The 19,037-nt window shown below is 47.3% G+C and overlaps 1 protein-coding gene across 1 annotated transcript in view; it reads right to left on the bottom strand.

Annotated features, from left to right (window-relative positions):
• The window catches only part of ANKAR (ankyrin and armadillo repeat containing), a 38,123-nt gene that overhangs the window by 5,735 nt on the left and 13,351 nt on the right, over window positions 1–19,037 (bottom strand). Inside the window, exons 7-19 of the mRNA XM_005866275.2 lie at window positions 18,831–19,032; window positions 18,432–18,640; window positions 16,433–16,537; window positions 13,970–14,211; window positions 12,810–12,978; window positions 12,202–12,443; window positions 11,458–11,611; window positions 10,429–10,590; window positions 9,389–9,495; window positions 7,492–7,614; window positions 4,549–4,707; window positions 3,322–3,439; window positions 2,148–2,257 (exon numbers count right to left, since the gene is read on the bottom strand). Coding sequence (XP_005866337.1) covers window positions 2,148–2,257; window positions 3,322–3,439; window positions 4,549–4,707; window positions 7,492–7,614; window positions 9,389–9,495; window positions 10,429–10,590; window positions 11,458–11,611; window positions 12,202–12,443; window positions 12,810–12,978; window positions 13,970–14,211; window positions 16,433–16,537; window positions 18,432–18,640; window positions 18,831–19,032 — 2,102 coding nt within the window. The remainder of the gene's footprint in view (window positions 1–2,147; window positions 2,258–3,321; window positions 3,440–4,548; window positions 4,708–7,491; window positions 7,615–9,388; window positions 9,496–10,428; window positions 10,591–11,457; window positions 11,612–12,201; window positions 12,444–12,809; window positions 12,979–13,969; window positions 14,212–16,432; window positions 16,538–18,431; window positions 18,641–18,830; window positions 19,033–19,037) is intronic.

Below are 19,037 nucleotides of genomic sequence, written 5' to 3'. Positions count from 1 at the left end.
TCGGCCCTCACTGCCTCCTTATCTGTGGCCATAGTCACAGCCAGGCTTTGAGAGGGGTGTCAACTGCCATTGGTTTCTAGTTGTTCTCGGTCCTGCCTGCATTTTAGAATCACCAGGAGGTTTTTGTTTTAAGCCCATCAACCAATCGGCTCGAGGGTGGGACCTGGCCTGTATGTTGTTAAAGTGCCACAGAGGATTCTAAGGTACAGCCAGAGGCAGGGCCCTGGGGGCTGAACGAAGGCAGTGGCCCTCAGTCTTGCTGGTGCATCGCTGTCACCTGGATAGCTATGAACATGACTCAGCCTGGGGTCCACCCCCCAAAACCGATTTTATTATCTTGGGGTACAGCCTAGAGTCATTACGATTTTTCAAAACTGCTTAGGTGACTGTCATAGGAAACCAGGTAAGAGCCTACAGCAGGGGTCCTCAAACTTTTTAAACAGGGGGCCAGTTCACTGTCCCTCAGACCGTTGGAGGGCCGGACTATAGTTTAAAAAAAAAACTATGAACAAATTCCTATGCACACTGCACACATCTTACTTTGAAGTAAAAAAACAAAACGGAAACAAATACAATATTTGTATTTGCATGTGGCCCGCGGGCCGTAGTTTGAGGACCCCTGGCCTACAGCATAAAAGTAGGTTAAAATTAATGCACTTGGGACATGGCCAGTTTGGCTTAGTGGTTGAGCATTGGCCTGTGGACTGAAGGGTCACGGGTTTGATTCTGGTCAAGGGCGCATACCTGGGTTGCAGGCTCAATCCCACTTGTGGAGGCAACCAACCGATGTGTGTCTCTCACATTGATGTTTCTCTCTCTCAGTCTCTCCCCCTCCCTTCCACTTTCTCTAAAAAAATCAATAGGAAAGAATAGCCTCTGGTGAAGATTAACAGCAACTAATAATAATAATAATAATAATAATGATGATGATGATGTGCTCGGGAAAGCAACTACATTTTCCTTTGGCAAAAACAAGCAAGAACAAGCATCAGGCCACAGGACACAGGAAAAGTCCTTTCTTTCCTGGAAGGAAGTAGTCCCCTCTGCCTGTGACCTTGGGATAATGAGGCTATGATTAATTATTCATCATAATGAATAAATATGATTAATTAACGTGTACTGCTGGGCAGTTCTTAGGAAAATCTGTTAGTGGTGGCATAAGAAATGTCATGGAGTAAACATGAACCCGGCCCTTGCTGGGTACCAGAAGCTGACACACTGGGCTTGCCATTGGCATCTGACTGCCCAGGCACCTTCCACGCCGGGACAGCGGTTCTCAGTACGTGGTCCCAGGGTGGCTTCGGCTCCTGGGAACTTGTTAGAAATAAATGCACATCCTGGGGCCTGCACGGAGGTATTGGATGGGAAACTCTGGGAATGGAGCCCAGCCATATGGCGTAACAGGTTCCCCTGGGTGCCCCCGTGCACCCCAATGTTGGAGAAGCACTGCCTTAGACCTTGGGGGGAAGCGCAGGGGAACACTCAGAGGCAAACCACTACTGGGCAGCCTCGCCTTCCTCACACACCCATCCTCGTCTCAAACCCTGCTTGGCAGGTGAGGAAAACTGTCCAACGGATTCCACTGTCATTCTTTCCAGAGAATCACAGAAACGACAGTGAAGTCATAAAGTGGTGTGGGATATTGTATAAAGATTTTAATTACAAGTTCGGTATCATCAGTGCACTCATTGGTAGATTGAATCTTAACTATCAAAGATAAAACAAGTTTTCCCATGTTGTGGGGACGGGAATTACGGGTGGCGGGTATAGTTCTAGAGAAACCATCTCAGTCTGTGTTAGGAACATGAACTGTTCTGTAACTCCGTCAACCTGTGGGGAAATCAGCCCACAGAGATGGGAGGGAGGCAAATTATAGTCTCAGAACATTCCGTTTTAGAATTACTTTTTGTTTGTTTGTTTTTTAATATATTTTTATTGATACCAGAGAGGAAGGGAGAGAAAGATAGAAGCATCAATGATGAGAGCGAATCATCGATCAGCTGCCTCCTGCACGCCCCACACTGGGGATGGAGCCCGCAATCCGGGCATGTGCCCTGACCGGGAATCAAACCGGGACCTCCTGGTTCATAGGTTGATGCTCAAGCCCTGAGCCATGCTGGCTGGGCTAACATTACTTTTGATTTTACCTCTTCTTTTCCGGAGTACAGATGGTAGCAGAGCCGCTGGACTGTCCCTAATGTGGCAAACGCTGCTGGAATCCCAGCTCTGGAGTGAGCCAGGCTGGCTATTAAGTTCCCTACAAATTAAACGAGAAAAAGGCTTTGTGCTACGGATAAGCTGTGCTCTTGGTTATCTGCACATAATATTAAAAACGTCTGAGTCATAAGACATGTCTGCTAATGAAGTGCTGAGAAAAAGTATTTATATTTAGAATAAATTTTCCCCCACATTATGGTCTGAGTTCCTGTCACAAACAGTGCAAGTGAAGCAGGTCACGTAAGAGAGGGGACGCCTGAAAGTCCGAGGTTTTCTTCCCAGGACAGCACGTCGAGGTTCCTCTGCTGCCTTCACGTGGCCCATTTCAGCTAAAGAGCAAATACCTTATTTATTTATTTATTTACTTACTTACTTACTTACTAGGGGCCCGGCTCGAGAAATCGCGTGAGGAGGTGCCCCGCCTCCCGCCTCCCCCCGGGGTGCCGGGCCCGAGAGGTGCTCCAGCACCTCCTGCTGAGCGGTCCTTACGGCGTGAGGGCATGACGTCCATTTGCATATGAGCCTTTGATTATTAGGATTTCTGGTAGTAGTTCCTCCCTCGGGCTGTTATTCTGCTACTGTTCCATGTCATGTTGAGAGTGATATATGAAGTCAATGACTACTTATTGATCATCTGGGGAGTTGGATCTGGACTCGATACAGTCACGTAGTTAGCATGGTGTCGAGACCGCTCTTGGGCCCCCCTGTCTTGCTGTACCACAGATCAGTGTAGGGAACCCTTCACTGTTAGCAAAACATGTGTCATTGGTCAAAAGGAAGCCAGACGCAGGGGCATCGGCACCAATCTGTCGTTACTGTCAGTCAGTGTGTGCATGCTCTTATGGTAGCTCAGAGTTGAATCTCATTTTTTATTCTGGAAAAAAGAAGGAAGGGTTTGAAAATGTAGTTAAATCCAAAAGGCCATGTTCAGAGTTTCTGCTCCTCGTTGGGGTGCAGAATAGACGGGCATGTTCCCCTGTGGGCCCAGGCTTCCAGCTGCGTGACAGAGTGTCCGGCTGATTTCTTTACTCGGGCTCAGGTTACAGAAACGTGTTTGCGCAACTAGCTTTAGGCGGCTACAATTAGATGCTAGTCATTTCTTACCTGTCAAGACAATCGTGGTGGACTGAAGGGAATACAGACTATCAATCAGAATAGTAACTCCTCTTGAAGACAAAGTGATATGGTCCACATCTATGATGACTTTAGCTAATATAATAATCTACAAACAAAAAAGAAGCAAAGAATCATTGAGCATCTTCTACTCAGCCTCGCTGATTAAGCTTTTATTGATGCATTGATTGATTGATTTGGTACATCTCAGGGAGGTAAGAGGAGTAATTTGGCATGATTGACTAGAAGAGAAGCAAAAAAAAAAAAAAAAAAGAAAGAAAAGAAAAAAAAGGGAGGCGGGAGAAAAGGGAGAGAAGCAAGAGGCAGGAGTAGGAGTTAGAGTCCTTGGCCCTATCTGGTCATTTTAGTGACCATGGGAGGCCATAGTATTCTTTCTACAATGTTTGTAACTTTTATATCCTTGAAGTAGGGTTCATATGAAAAGCTTCTCGCCCCAGCCGGTTTGGCTCAGTAGATAGAGCGTCAGCCCGGGAACTGAAGGGTCCTGGGTTCGATTCTGGTCAAGGGCATGCACCTTGGCTGCAGGCTAGATCCCTGGCTCCGGTTGGGACTTGTGCAGGAGGCAACCAACCAATGTGTCTCTCACACATTGATGTTTCTCTGTGTGTGTGTGTCTGTGTGTGTGTGTGTGTGTGTGTGTGTGTGTGTCTCCCCTCTCTAAAAAAAATTCAATGGGAAAATATCCTTGGGTGAGGATTAACAAAAATAAAAATAAATAAATAAATAACTTTACAAAAAGAGAAAGAAAATACTTCTCCTAAAAATCATAGGGGGAAAAAGAAGAGGGAGAATAAGACAGAAGAATCCAGATACGTCTAGCTGTCACGGGTTGGAGCATGAGCGTGGTCAGCTAACGATTCTGCAGTAGAAGTCTTGTGTTGAACGCCACCTTGCGCTACCTATTTCCTTATCAAACGCAGGTGACGAAAATACCTCTACCTGCCTATCCACCCAACAGCGTTTTATAAACATCAGGTGATGTATAAAGGCAAAACTTCCATTCTAACTTGTAAAGTTCCATATAAATGAAGAAATCCTCATAGGTAATGTGTTTTGTTTTTCTAATCTTGTGAAAGGGGCTGGTGTGAAAACTACTGTGAATTTTACAAACCAGGAACCATTTTTCCAGGTCCAAACTTTTTTCTAATGTTCAAGTTTTCACTGACACCCATGGAAATGCCACCTCCAATGTCACACCTGAAATGCCGCCATCGCCTTCTCAGTTTCAATGGCTGATTCAAGAAAAGGTTCAAAGATGGACAGGGTCATTATTCCATTTTCCAAAATTAAATATTGTTGAAAGACGTCATTGAAGGCAAAAAGGGTTAACGCATAGCCTGCTCTTAAGCGGATGTCCTAGAAACAGGAGAGACATGGGTTATCTTTAGCCACTTCACTTACCATGTTATCATGGTCAGAGGGTTTCATTCTCGCCTGTTAAAATATATTGCATTCTTACCTCTAGGAGTAAAATAGGACATTGATGTATTGGCGAGAATAGATAATAGTTACTCCAGAATGTTATTGAACAGAAAAAATAGAGGATTAGGTTGTGGTATCAGGTAGAAGAAGAGAAGAAAAATTAATTTTTAAAGGGAATGTTAGATTACTGGTTATGCAACCGAATATCTAAATGGTAACAGGAAACTCTGTAATTTTATTTTCCCTCGACTATTTTGTTTTAACATTTTTTTTCCAACATTTCAAAGTGGAGTTAATAAATCAAAACTTCCCTTGTACAACAGGCTATCTATTGCATGTTATGCATTGTGGGACGATTATCATCTCTTAAAATAAGCTCATTTGTAAAATTCTTTTGTATTGTATTCTAAAAGAAAAATTTTAAATAAAAGTGATTTACTTCTTAAAATCACATTTTAACATTTTAGGGCTGGGAAAAGAGCAAATAATCATTTTCCTTTAGAGACCATCTGCTTGCCAAGGATGAACTAGTACGGTAGGTTTTCCAGATAGGCCCAAAAGATAGAATCTTATGACTAAGCCTTATTTTTAACATTTTATTTGAACAGTATTAGAGAGAGAACAATTAATCTTAGTGAGTTTTCTTCTGCCACTATGAATTATCATATAAAAATGCCATGTGTACATAATGAAAAATATTTACAGATAAGATTAGATGATCCCTGACATTTGATTTAAAAATAACACAGGGATGGTGAATAGGTAGATAGAGGAAATAAGATTGACCATGAGTTGTTTGAAATTTTTCATAATAAAAATTATAGATACACAAAGTGGTCACCTGGCCGTAGGCAAGAAGAAAGGTATTAGGTTCAAAGAATAGGGTCCAGTCCAGCCGGCGTGGCTCCGTGGTTGGCATTGACCTATGAACCAGGTCACGGTTCGATTCCCAGTCAGGGCACATACACGGGTTGCAGGCTCAAGCCCCCGTGTGGGCTGTGCAGGAGGCAGCTGATCAGTGATTCTCTCATCATTGATGTTTCTCTCTCCCTCTCCCTTCCTCTCTGAAATCAATAAAAATATTTTTTTTTAAAAAAAAGGGGTATAGGTTCCAGAGAGTGAAGCAGGTGGTTGGGAGGGAAGGGGAACGGAAGTGAAATGGGCAGGAGGAGAAAAGGGAGCAGAAAGCTGTCCCTGAGGAAGAGGGTGTGAGACGGACAGGTGGCAGGAAGAGTAAGAGGGAGAAAGGCGGCTTTGAGAGGCAGACATGAATGCAGACTCCTCACCCTATTATTCTCCAGGTTATTAAAGCGAACTGCTTCTTTTGTGCACCACAGTGAAGCCCAATTACGTACTGAAAAAAACTAATGCAGTGACAGCTCTTCTTTCCCCTTCCCAGATCTCTCAGAACGGAGAGAGGCGTGGTCGGCAATGTTCTTCCCTCGCCGCCAAATGTACTGTAGGTCACAGAGGACCCGAGTTTTTCTAGGGTGAGTGCTATTCACAGTGTGGCCCATGGGCCAGCGGTAGTCCATGAAATGGTTGCAACAGAATTACAGAAACTGAGACTAAGCATTTTAAAGACATGGGTCTTTCTTACAGTTAAATACCAGTGGAAGAAGGAGGGAATTAAAAAAATAATCACCATCAGGTAAAATCCTGTTGATCCGCGCATGCTAAAATTGATGAGCAAAATACAAGGCAAAACAGAATATTCGCATGGCCTCGGGGTGTCTCATCTGAAGGTATGTCTTACATATAAAGGGAAAAACAGTAACTTCACAGACACCGCTCTACCCAAGTACCCCAAGTTCACACTGCCGGTCATAAGACACATCAATGTCATGTACCTGCTGGGAAGGTGAGTGAAGAAAACCGTGTCATTGCTACAGTGTCCTTTGCCAAAATGCGCCGCCTCAGTTTAATCATAAGAAAACATCAGAGGAGTCTAATTGAGGGGCAGGCCACGAAACAACGGGCCTGCACTTATCAAGATTGTCAAGATCAGGCAAGACGTGGAACCCTGAAATCCCAAGGCCTGCGCTTCACAGATGGCAGGAGACTAAAAAGAAAGACGCGACGACGAGATGCAATGTGGAATCCCTTACTGGGTTCCGGGCCTGAAAGAGGACTTTGGGAGGAAATAGGCAACATTGAAATCAGGCCTGCAGATCGGTTCGTAGTAACGTGTCAATGTTCATTTCCTGGTTGACATCAGGGAAACGGGATGAAGGGTATCCCAGGACACTCAGTATGGTTTTTGCAAATTTTTGGGAAGTCTAAAATTATTGCAAAATGTAAAGCTTTTTTTTATATATAATTAACAGATCAGTGGGGGAAAGCTATTCTTTCATCACGAGTAGACTGAGAAGCACCATTCTAGAATATTGCAGAAGCAGCAGACCACAGAGGGTTGAAAGTTCATAAAATTGGGTCAAAGATTTGATGCATTCAGGATAGAAGAGATTGGGTGATTTTTTTGTTTTGTTTTTGTTTTGGCTTGACCCAACACATAAAACTGCTACATTTCAAAAATGAAGTGTGCTAACTGTGAGAAATGTGGGACAGGATCATTCAACCAATACAAACTAAGGGCTTCCCTGAGAGATTTCCCATTTCTGAAGTAAGGCGCTTGAACACCGCCATGAAGACGACTTGGTAGTAATTTGAGGAGGTTACCTTCTTCTAAATGACCGCTGATATTTGTAAGGGGATTACCTTATCCTGGGCGTGCAAAAGGAAGAGGACATCCGCATACTTGAACCCTTCATTTTCTTGCAATTCCTTCTGCAGCAACTTATTCCTCAGGACAATGCAGGCCAAGGAGAAGGCCACCTCCACCTGGACACGTGGATTTCAGAGGTTATTTTTCACTCACGGCTGATCCACTGGCATTTTTTATCAGGCAGACATTGATATGGGATGTACGAATCCGAAGATACTGTAAAACCCATGGATCCCAGCTCTCTGACTGGCATTTACAACTTCGGGAGGGATGTCCCTTACGGTTTTCAAACAGCGGGGGAAAGGTCCTGCCTCTGTGTGCTGGGCAGAGGTGTATCCCTTCTTTATCTAAATTTTAAAAAAAAATTTCTGAGCATGATTCTCTCTCATCATTGATGCTTCTATCTCTCCCCCCCTTTCTCTTCCTCTCTGAAATCAATAAAAATATATTTTAAAAAATGAATTTCCTGGCAGGGGTTAAGCTGTTTTGAACTGCTTATCAGATACCGGCCTGGGCGTTGTAAGCCTTTCTGGACCGCCTGTGAGTTAAGCTGAGCCCGTGGAGGAGTGCTGAGGGTTAGCCTCTGTTTCTGGGGTCATGATTTGAAGTTCTTTAGAGGATGTAAAGGAACCTGGGTACTGCGAGGATGCAGTGGTTACGCTTTTAGGAACTACACTCTGCATTCCTATGAAAAATGTTACGGGTTTGAAAAGCACGACTGTTGGAGAAGTATTTCGTTTACTACAGAATTTTATTTGCGGGAAAGTATTGAAGTGTATCTCTGTTATGTTTTAACAAGTTTTAAGAACTCATTGAGAATCGATACTGAATTATAGATAGGTGCCACTGATGTGAAAACTCTTTTGCCATGAAAATGCATGTTTAAAAATAAAAATGTACTTTACGTGGCATTTTCCATAGTCTTACGAAATGTATTGGTACTTTGAAAGTCGGTGTAGTTTTCACTATAATTCAAGCCAAAAACATCGCTAGCATGAGCTCCTTCCTTCTTTTCCCTAATCCAACTCCCATCTATAATAATAAAAGTGTAATATGCTAATTAGACCAGAGAGCTGAACGACCTTCTGGATGACCTTCTGGACGAAGCCGGGGCTGGGAGGGCCGAGCCACTTGCACGAATTTCGCGCATTGGGCCTCTAGTACAAACATAATCTCTTTCATAGCCAGAAAAGCCACATAACTTAAAACATCTTTTCTGGTAACAAACACGTTCCTTAAAAGAAATAATGTGATGTTTACTTACATATTTTCCTCTTTGGTCATTTCTATTTTCTCATTTCCAATAGAGCCCATACCAAGTTTTGAAGAGAAAAATGTGTTCTTGGTTGCTACCATTTCCTGCCTGGCCAACTATCGATGTCCTGGATTTGCAGAGCTTTAGGAAGGGGTTGGAGTAGATCTGAAAGTCATCTCACTAAAGGTGCTCTGCCAGAAGTCAGAGGAGGAGTGGACGGCACCTCCACAGCTCCTAGTGCTACTTGGCAACGTTTACTTTGAGGAACAGAAGGCGGGGCTGTTTCGTGGGCGTAGCAACGACAGGATTCACTTAGAGTTGAGAAACTTTGCTACCTACAGCCCACATCCCTGGGACCCCCACCCAGTCTTTAGCAACCAGTGTCTGAGGACGCAGGGATGAAAGGCTGGGAATCATCCCTGAGGAGGACACAGACGTTCCTGTTTTGAAGAAATCTTTTAATAAAATTGACGATCTTTGTAGCAACTTTTGTGTGTGAAACCTCTAGAGTTTTGTTTAGAAGTTTAATATCTGTATTGTACTCGTGAACTTGCAAATGATACCATTTAATCTTAAAATGTCCCATTTATGTTAATTTTTACCGCGTGGGAAAGAGCCCGGACAGCCTCGCGCACCTTGATGCTCAGGGACGGGTGGCTCCTCAGCAGCTGGATCAGCACCGGGAAGGCGTTTTCCTCCACCATGAACTGCTGGCTGATGGGGTTGCTCGTGTGGGCGACACCTGGAAGACCCCACATCATGAGATGTTTTTCCATCTTGGCAAGGGCGGTGTGCTTGGCTGACAGAGCGCCCTGCACCACGCGATTCGTCAGCTCTGCCCCCTCGGCCTGCGGGCTCTGGGCCTGTTGGGAACAGGACCTCTAACGGTCCGGAGGCTGTGGTCCAGGTCTTAGCTGATGGCTTACACGGGATCTCTGGGACCAGAGGGAGCGCACAGCTCTTCTCAGCGAAGGTGTGTGTGCTCGGGAGGAAACTGGATTCTCTCTGGGCCAGAGACACGCTCATGAGCACCAAGCCAAGAGCCGGACACACCGAGTCACCCGGGAAAGGCGACTCTCACGGACACAGCGCGTGGCTCGTGCCGAGTTCCAAAGCCCCTTCCGGCTCAGGCCACTGCGCACAGACTCCAGGGGTGCTGTCCCCCTCAGGGATCTAAACTTACTGAAAAGCAAATAAACACAGGTGGATGTGTCCTCTTGTAAAAGAATATGATGAGTAAATGACAAAAGGGAATGCTATAGCGACACCGACTTACCTGAATTAAGTTTTTAAAAGGCAAAGTGAAGTGGAAAATCTACTATTAGAAGTGGATACAATTTTCTAAGTCACAAAACAACAAAATTATAAATATTAGACTATCAAGGAACAATAATGGCTGCCATTTATTGAAGAATTATTACGTGCCAGGTACTTAAGCTTATGGTGCTACAGTTTGATTTTATAAAAATGACTAGAGGAATATTCTGGTTGAAATCTCTAACCAGAGTGCAAGAACAGAACCTATGTAAGAAATCGAGCTTCACCACTTGTCCTCAGTCAGGTCTTGGAGAATTAGAAGCGCGATATCTACATTAAACATGGCGGCGGGCTCTGGCAGCGGCCGAGAGGAAGGGAAGCATCTGGATGGTCTGAACACCGAGGAGGGGTCACGCACCGATGCACATGGACCCCACGGCCCGGATGACGCTCAGGAGCGTGCCCTCCGCCAGCTTGCTGATCCTCAGCAGGCGCACCAGCGGCGCGATGCCGTTCCCCTCGCAGATCTGGTTCTGGTGCAGCCGGCTGTCCTTGCTCAGGGCGATGACTGCTTCGCCTCCTGGAAAAGAAAAGCAGGCAGCCCGGCCGGCGTGGCTCAGTGGTCGAGCATCGGCCTATGAACCTGGAGGTCAGGGTTTGATTCCTGGTCAGGGCACAGGCCTGGGTTGTGGGTTTGATCCCCAGTGTGGGGCGTGCAGGAGGCAGCCGATCCGTGATTCTCTCTCATCACTGATGTCTCTCTCTCTCCCTCTTCCTTCCTCTCTGAAATGAATACATATATATTTAAAAATAAAATAGCCCAGCCAATGTAACTCAGTGGTTGAGCACCGACATATGAACCAGGAGGTCACGGGTTTGATTCCCTGTCAGGGTACAGGCCCGGGTTGCAGGAGGCAGCCGATCAATGATTCTCTCCCATCATTGATGTTTCTCTCTCTCTCCTTCTCCTTTCATGGACCCCACGGCCCGGATGACGCTCAGGAGCGTGCCCTCCGCCAGCTTGCTGATCCTCAGCAGGCGCACCAGCGGCGCGATGCCATTCCCCTCGCAGATCTGGTTCTGGTGCAGCCGGCTGTCCTTGCTCAGGGCGATGACTGCTTCGCCTCCTGGAAAAGAAAAGCAGGCAGCCCGGCCGGCGTGGCTCAGTGGTCGAGCATCGGCCTATGAACCTGGAGGTCAGGGTTTGATTCCTGGTCAGGGCACAGGCCTGGGTTGCAGGCTCGATCCCCAGTGTGGGGCGTGCAGGAGGCAGCCGATCCATGATTCTCTCTCATCACTGATGTCTCTCTCTCTCCCTCTCCCTTCCTCTCTGAAATACATAAAATCAATAAAAACATATTTAAAAAAATGAAATAAAATAAGAAAGCAGGCAGCACGCCGGAGCCCAGGGCTCACGGGTCAGAGCTGCGCCTGGAAAGCAACTCACCGACGTACTGCATCTTCGCCGACGGCGACAGGAGCATGTTGATGATGAAGTTGTACCCGATCTGCTCGGCCATGTACTTCTGCTGCTTCAGCGTTTGTCCCGCCAAGGCCCAGAGTGCCACGGCCCCTTGTTCCTTCACGCTGATTTCAAAGGCCTATTTAAGAGAAAATCCGTTCATTCAGTGAGCATGTATTTACTACTGTAGGAATACCCTGCTTTTATATATAGTTTAAAAATATATATACTTTTATTGATTTAAGAGAGGAAGGGAGAGGGAGAGATAGAAACATCAATGAGAGTCATTGCACACCCCTTAGTGTGGATGGAGCCCACAACCCCGGCATGTGCCTTGACCAGGAATCGAACCGTGACCTCCTGGTTCATAGGTCAATGCTCAATCACTGAGCTGTTTTAATATATTTTTTTATTGATTTCAGAGAGGAAGGGAGAGGGAGAAAGAGAGAGAAACACCAATGATGAGAAAGAATCATGGATAGGCTGCCTCCTGCACGCCCCCACTGGGGATCAAGCCTGCAGCCCAGACATGTGCCCTGACTGGGCATCGAACTGTGACCTCCTAGTTCATAGGTCGATGTCCAACCATTGAGCCAGGCCAGCAGGGCTGGAACACCCCATTTTAGAAAACGTTTATTCTAGAAGGGGTTTCAGTTTTCTTTGCACTGAGCTAAAGTCAATAGTGAATACTGTGGCTAAGGAACAGGACCCTGGGCCTCCCGTTCCTACCTTGAGGAGCTTGAGGAGGTATTTACTCAGGGAGTTTTCCAGAAACGCTCTCTGGATGGACGGGTTGTAGCTGGCCAGGGCCTCCACGGCCATGGCGCCCTTCACCTGCACGCTCAGCTGCTTCCCCTTGAACAAGGCCACCAGCGGTGGGATGACTCCCTCGGCCGCCAGCGCGTTCTGCACTTCCTTGTTGTCGCGGGCCACCTCCGCTATGGTGGCCGAGGCCACGGCCTTCAGCAAGTCTGCGGGGAATTCAAGAGCCAGTCAGGTACGTCTCTTCAAAAGCGAGACTATGAAGACACAGCAGATTCGCTTCTCCTGTTGTAAAGTCAAACGTGGACAGTGTATACGGCCCATCGGCGTGGCTCCGTGGTTGAGTGCCAACCTCTGAACCAGGAGGTCACGGTTCGATTCCCGATCAGGGCACAGGCCCGGGTTGCAGGCTCCATCCCCAGTGGGGGGCGTGCAGGAGGCAGCTGATCCATGATTCTCTTTCATCATTGGTGTCTCTCTCTCTCTCTCTCTCTCTCTCTCTCTCCCTTCCTCTCTGAAATCAATACAAATATATTAAAAATAACAATAATAATAATGCACAAATAGAGGCTCACCCGAGCTGGAGCTCAGGAAATTGATGAGATACTGGATGCCCTTGTGGTCCCTCACGGCTCGCTGGTTGCTCTCGTTGCCCATGCACAGGACCCGGATGCAGTTCATGACGTTCACCAGCACGTTCTCGATGTCCAGCTTCAGGAGGTTTATCAGCGTTGGGATCCCGTTCTGAAGGAGAACAGCTCGCTTAATCACAACGGCCTTCATCTGGGCGGCAGGCAGCCTTCACTGAGAACCACACGTCTACAACCCGCTGCAGATGCGACCCGTAAACACAGATGTCTACTGACATGGCACCCGGCGTGGCAGGGACCACAGTGCTGAGAACAGTGTGGGCTGTACTGTGAAGGTGAGTATTCTACAAACGTATTTTAAAATAGCTTCCTTCAGACCCAAATCAATCGAGGCTGCCAGTTCGCTGTAACATTGAATAACATTGAAAAAGTAGATCAACTGCCTGAGATCCGTTGAATACAGAGCCCGTTTGGAAATCTTTGCCGCTGCAGGTGCGCTCATTACTGGCGATTGTATCTGCGCAACATAGACTGTTGTTTTTAAATGTGAACAGCATTTCCTAATTTTAAATGGAGGAAAGAAATCATGCAAGAGTGCTCAAGAAGCCCTCGCCGGTTTGGCTCAGCGGATAGAGCGTCAGCCTGTGAACTGAAAGGTCTCAGGTTCGATTCTGGTCAAGGGCACAGGCCCAGGTTGTGGGCTCGATCCCCAGGGGGGACTTGGTAGGAGGCAGCCGATCCATGATTCTCTCTCATTATGGATGTTTCTAACTCTCTCTCCCTTTTCCTTCCTCTCTGAAATCAATAAAAATATATTTTTAAAAAAAAAGAGTATTCAAGAAGATCAGACACAGGAAGGCAACCTCACTTCCAATAAAGCGAGGCAGCCTCTGCGATGTGAGCCATGATGCATGAGTAGGAGGTGTCCACGGGGGGGAGAGCACCCCCCCCACTGGCCACAGACAGTGCGGGCAGAGGACAGGTGTCCACAGTGAGGGGCTCTGCCTTGAGGGGACCGGAGAAGGAACTCAGCTCTCTGTCCGGGACAGCGGGGATGGGTGTGCGGTGCAGCGGGCCCTGTTCTAGCTGCTTCTCGATGAGGGAATGACTGGCCGTCAGAATGATGCTCCCCGACGGGCACGCACGTGTTTGGCGATGACCTCCTTGTTCTCGAGCTGCGCGATGTCGTACAGGATGACGGCGCAGCGTGAGTGCAGCTCGGGCTCCCCGGACACCAGCAGGTTGATGAGGACCGGGATGCCCCCCGCCTCCACGATGGCGTGCACCACGTTCGCGTGCGTGGAGATGTTGCTCAGCAGCCCCGCCGTCTTGCACAGCAGCTTCATCTTGGAGCCTTTTAACAGGTTGATTAAGGCGGGAATGGTGCCTGCAGCAGAGATTAGAAAAAGCACGGATTATTTTGTGACCATTTGTAGTCCATGGATCATAATAAGATTTAAATAATGCTTATGGCCCTGGCCGGGTTGGCTCAGTGGTTGAGCCTTGACTGGTGGACTGAAGGGTCCCGGGTGTGATTCCAGTCAAGGGCATATGCCTGGGTTGCGGGCTCAATCCCCAGTGTGGGGTGTGCAGGAGGCAACCGATCAATGATTCTCTCTCATCATTGATGCTTCTCTCTCTCTCTTTCCCTCTCCCTTCCTCTCTGAGATCAATAAAAACATATTTTAAAATAAATAAATAAATAAATAAATAAACTTTATGGACATTGACATGTAAACAATTAGCAAATAACTCTAACATACCGATACAGTTATTCCTGAAAACAACATGCATGCACTTTTCTGTCTTGTCTATAATGTAGAGAGCTCTCACTGTTCACACATTTAATGCTCACACAGCACGGGAACATACATTTCCTATTGGTAACCCTAAGCCAGTGATGGCGAACCTATGACACGCGTGTCAGAGGTGACACGCGAACTCATTTTTTTGGTTGATTTTTCTTTGTTAACTGGCATTTAAATATATAAAATAAATATCAAAAATATAAATCTTTGTTTTACTATGGTTGCAAAGATAAAAAAATTTCTATATGTGACACGGCATCAGAGTTAAGTTAGGGCTTTTCAAAATGCTGACACGCCGAGCTCAAAAGGTTCGCCATCACTGCCCTAAGGCATCTTTTGAAACACTGAATTCTGGCATAAGATCATGGACAAATCCATTCTTTGAGCTGCTGTACAGGGGAGTACGTGTTGTTGATTGCACCCGGTGTGTGAGGCAGTGTCTGTGCAGGTATGTGAGCACTGTATTATGTTTCACCCGTATTGTGACAAGCACCTGAAAAACAAAACTGAAGTAAAAGCAAGCTTAGCCTGAGTGAGGAGAACTGGCCCAGGAATCATGGGGCCTGGTGGACACAGGAACTCGGGCTTCAGCTGGCGGCTTGTTATATCAGTTCTCTGTGAAAGGAAACAGCACAGCCACCCGGCCGGCGGGGCTCAGGGGCTGAGCATCGACCCATGAACCAGGAGGTCACTGTTTGATTCCCGGTCAGGGCACAGGCCCGGGTTGTGGGCTCCATCCCCAGTGTGGGGCCTGCAGGAGGCAGCCGATCCATGATTCTCTCTCATCGTTGATGTTTCTATCTCTCTGTCTCTGAAATCAAAAGAAATATATATATTTTTTAAAAAGATGCCCTAACCGGTTTGGCTCAGTGGATAGAGCGTCGGCCTGCGGACTGAGGGGTCCTAGGTTCGATTCTGGTCGGGGGCATGTACCTTGGTTGCAGGCACATCCCCAGTAGAGGGTGTGCAGAAGGCAGCTAATCGATGTTTCTCTCTCATCGATATTTCTAACTCTATCCCTCTCCCTTCCTCTCTGTAAAAAAATATATATATATAAAATATAAAAAAATAAAATAAAAAATAAAAAGAAAACAGCACATTACACCCCAAGCACAAAATGCTGGCGAATATAATAGGCACAATTCGGGCTTTATTTATTTGCCTGAAATGTAATCTCCCCCGTGACTTGTTTATCTGTGGTTCACTTTTACACGTGGAACGTTGGCACGCGTTTTTAGGAGCACATTTAGGGACTCCCCAGAGTAACTTTCTCACCCCCTCGTTCGACAAATGTTTATGAGCACCTCATGTGCGTTCAATATTCACGTGAGAGTACTGGCCACCATGGGACAGCACCGGCAGAATGGTCCCATCAATTTAGAAAGTTCCATCGGACAGGGCTGTTCTCCAAACAGCCCCAGGAGGTGGGGCCGGTTTATTAGGGAGGAAACGAGGCTTAGGGAGGGCAAGCAGCTAGCCTACGTCTGCACACAGAGCTGCCTGCCAGCCCAGGACTGCCGCGGAGCCCGCAGAGGCAACTTCTCATTTAAAAAGCGAACCAGGTCAATACGGAACACAGATAATTTCTAAGCAAGAGCAGCAAATCCGAGCAGCAGTGTGGTAACTTCCTATCATTGTTAAACTTGCACGTTTTTAGAGAACTGGGATTTCTGTCCTTATTTGATCCTATGCAGGGCCCACGGGGAAAAGAAAAATGGATCTTAAAGTGACTCACTGAATGGAATAGAGCCCCCGGCAAGACAAAGCAGAAGCCAAAGCCGGTTCATCCACTTCCCTCACCTGCGTCCAGAATGCACCGCCAGTACTCCTCCTTGGCCAGGCAAATCACCTCCAAGGACATGACCGCCATCATCTTCCGCTTATAGCTCTCGCCCTGCAGCATTTCTGGCGGGAGCCACAGGAAACACGTGTTAGCGTTTTACAAAAAGAAGGGCACGGGCTGACTCTGCTTCTGTCGAGGCCACGTGCAGCCCGGAATCGAGATCCCCCCATCACCACCATCGCCTCCATTCAAGTCCCTCTGCGTGTGGCCTTCCGTGAGGTGCCGACATATCACGTACCCCACGCTCTTTGAGGGAGAGGGACACAGAAACATCAACGAGGAGAGAGAATCATGGATCGGCTGCCCCCTGCACGCCCCACACTGGGGATGGAGCCCACAACCCGGGCCTGTGCCCTGACTGGGAATCAAACCGTGACCTCCTGGTTCAGAGGTCAACGCTCAACCACTGAGCAACATGGGCCGAGCAATAATTTTCTTATTTTATTTCACCTTCAGCTTGGTTTTCTTTGGACCTATTGGGAATCCCGCATCCCCCCCTTGGCCTGGGCACCGTTTCCATTCCGGACAGGCCTTCGCTGTCATGTTTGACATCCCATGGGCTCTTCTCTTGGCTCAGCTTCCAGTCTCCTGCTTGTTGGGCAGCAGGCCCTGCTGAGCACCCTTGGGTCCTTGCTGGGGAGCCTGTGGAGGGGCCCTGCCAACGAGCACCCAAGTCCTGAGCCCAGGGAGGGTTTGGGGTGTGGGCCCGGGGTGCTCCGTGTTCCCACTGTGGGCCTGGCTTGGTCTCTCCCACCAGCCACGGCCTCAGGCTTGCCTACTAGTAAATATTTTATTTCTGTTGCACCCTTTCCTATTTCCTCTTGAATGCATGTTTGCTGCTGCTGGTGTTATTTTCATTTAACCTCCATGTGATTTTAGTGGGAAGGAGTAAAATTAGATGGGTACATTCACTTGGCTTACTAACCCTCACCTTTATAATATTTCTGGATAGATCGAGTACAAATTTGGACAAAAATCACAAAACATTTATCAAATGGTGAGGGGAAATGTTACTGAATCTGTCTCTAAAATTAGGAACGAGGAATAAATGGGAGGGAATCTTTTCCACTCAAACTTCCGCCCTCTTTCCTTTACTTTTTTAATTTGCTTTTTTGATGGAGAAGAAGATGGTTGGACTTTGGGAGAAAATTGGCACATAAAAATAAATGTAATTGTGTAAAATGTAGTCTATTTGGGTTATTTATCTTTAATTAGAAATAAAGCTACTCTCACACACACAAAAATACAGTTTGGTGCTATTTCTATTTCTGGTTTTAACCTAACATTTTTTATTTCATGATTTTTTATTTATGTATGCATGTATTTATATGCTTATGTATTTATTTATTTTAATCCTCACCCAAGGATATTTTTCCCTTGATTTTTAGAGAGAGTGGAAGAGAGAAGGAAAGACAGACAGAAACATCGATGTGAGAGAAACACATCAATTGTTTGCCTCCTGCACGTGCCCTGACCAGGGCCTGGGCTGGTGAGGATCCTACAACCGAGGTACATGCCCTTGACCAGAGACAATCCCAGGACCCTTCGGTCCACAGGCCGATGCTCTATCTACTGAGCCAAACTGGCTAGGGCTTTCATGGTTTTTACATATTTAAAGTACAATGCATGTATTCCTGCATTTTATTTGCCCCATCTCTGAGTATCACTAATTAACCTGAATAATAGTCAGAACATCTATATATATAAAAGGCTAATATGCAAATTGTCCGCTCAGGAGTTCAACAGGAAGAATGGGAGTTTGATCATTCGCTATGATGTGCACTGACCACCAGGGGGCAGCGCGGAACATAGCAGGCGACCAATGGTGGCAGCAGGGTGCTGAGGGAGCAGGGAAGGAGGAGGTGGGGAGGCCAGGCCTAGGGACCCTACCCTGCACGGATTTTGTGCACCAGGCCTCTGGTTTTTTCATAAAGCGATTGTGTGTTCTCTACTCACCTACCAGAGTTTTCCAAACGGGGAGCTCGGGGAGATGCAGCTCTATGATGTGCTTGAGCACCTCGGTGTGGAAGGTCAGCACGGAGAGGTGGATGATGTTGTTGCCCTTGGTGTCCGTCTTCCTCCAGTTGGCCCCCAGAGAGAACAGGTATTTGATGGTGTCCAGCGCTCCTGACGTGGCCGCGAGGAGCAGCGGCGTGCACTGATTCCTGGAACCCCGGGGGACATGGGATGTGACATCGTGACTGAGCACACACAGGAAGCCACGTCTCCTCTCTGTCACCCTCGCCCTACGGCCGGTGGCGGAGGTCCGGCCCATTCCCCCAGCCTCTCTCAGGCCCTCGGGCGGGGCGAGCCGGACAACACGGGGTGCACGTCTGCAAAGGCTCGATGACTTACTCGGCCGTCGCCTCGGCTTCCAGCAGGCTCGGGTCCTTCCTGCAGAGGATCATGATGATGCAGATGTTGTCGTAGAAGGCGGCGAAGTGGATGGGCATCCAGCCCCGCTTCTCGGGCAGCGTGTAGTCGGCCTTGAAGCAGAGGAGGCAGGTGGTGGACTCCAGGGAGCAGGCCTGCGCGGCCAGGTGCAGCGGCGTCGGACCTGGG

Source organism: Myotis brandtii, unplaced genomic scaffold (assembly GCF_000412655.1).
Source record: "Myotis brandtii unplaced genomic scaffold, ASM41265v1 scaffold227, whole genome shotgun sequence".
Classification (NCBI taxonomy): domain Eukaryota; kingdom Metazoa; phylum Chordata; class Mammalia; order Chiroptera; family Vespertilionidae; genus Myotis; species Myotis brandtii.
This window is presented reverse-complemented; position numbering and strand designations above follow the sequence as displayed.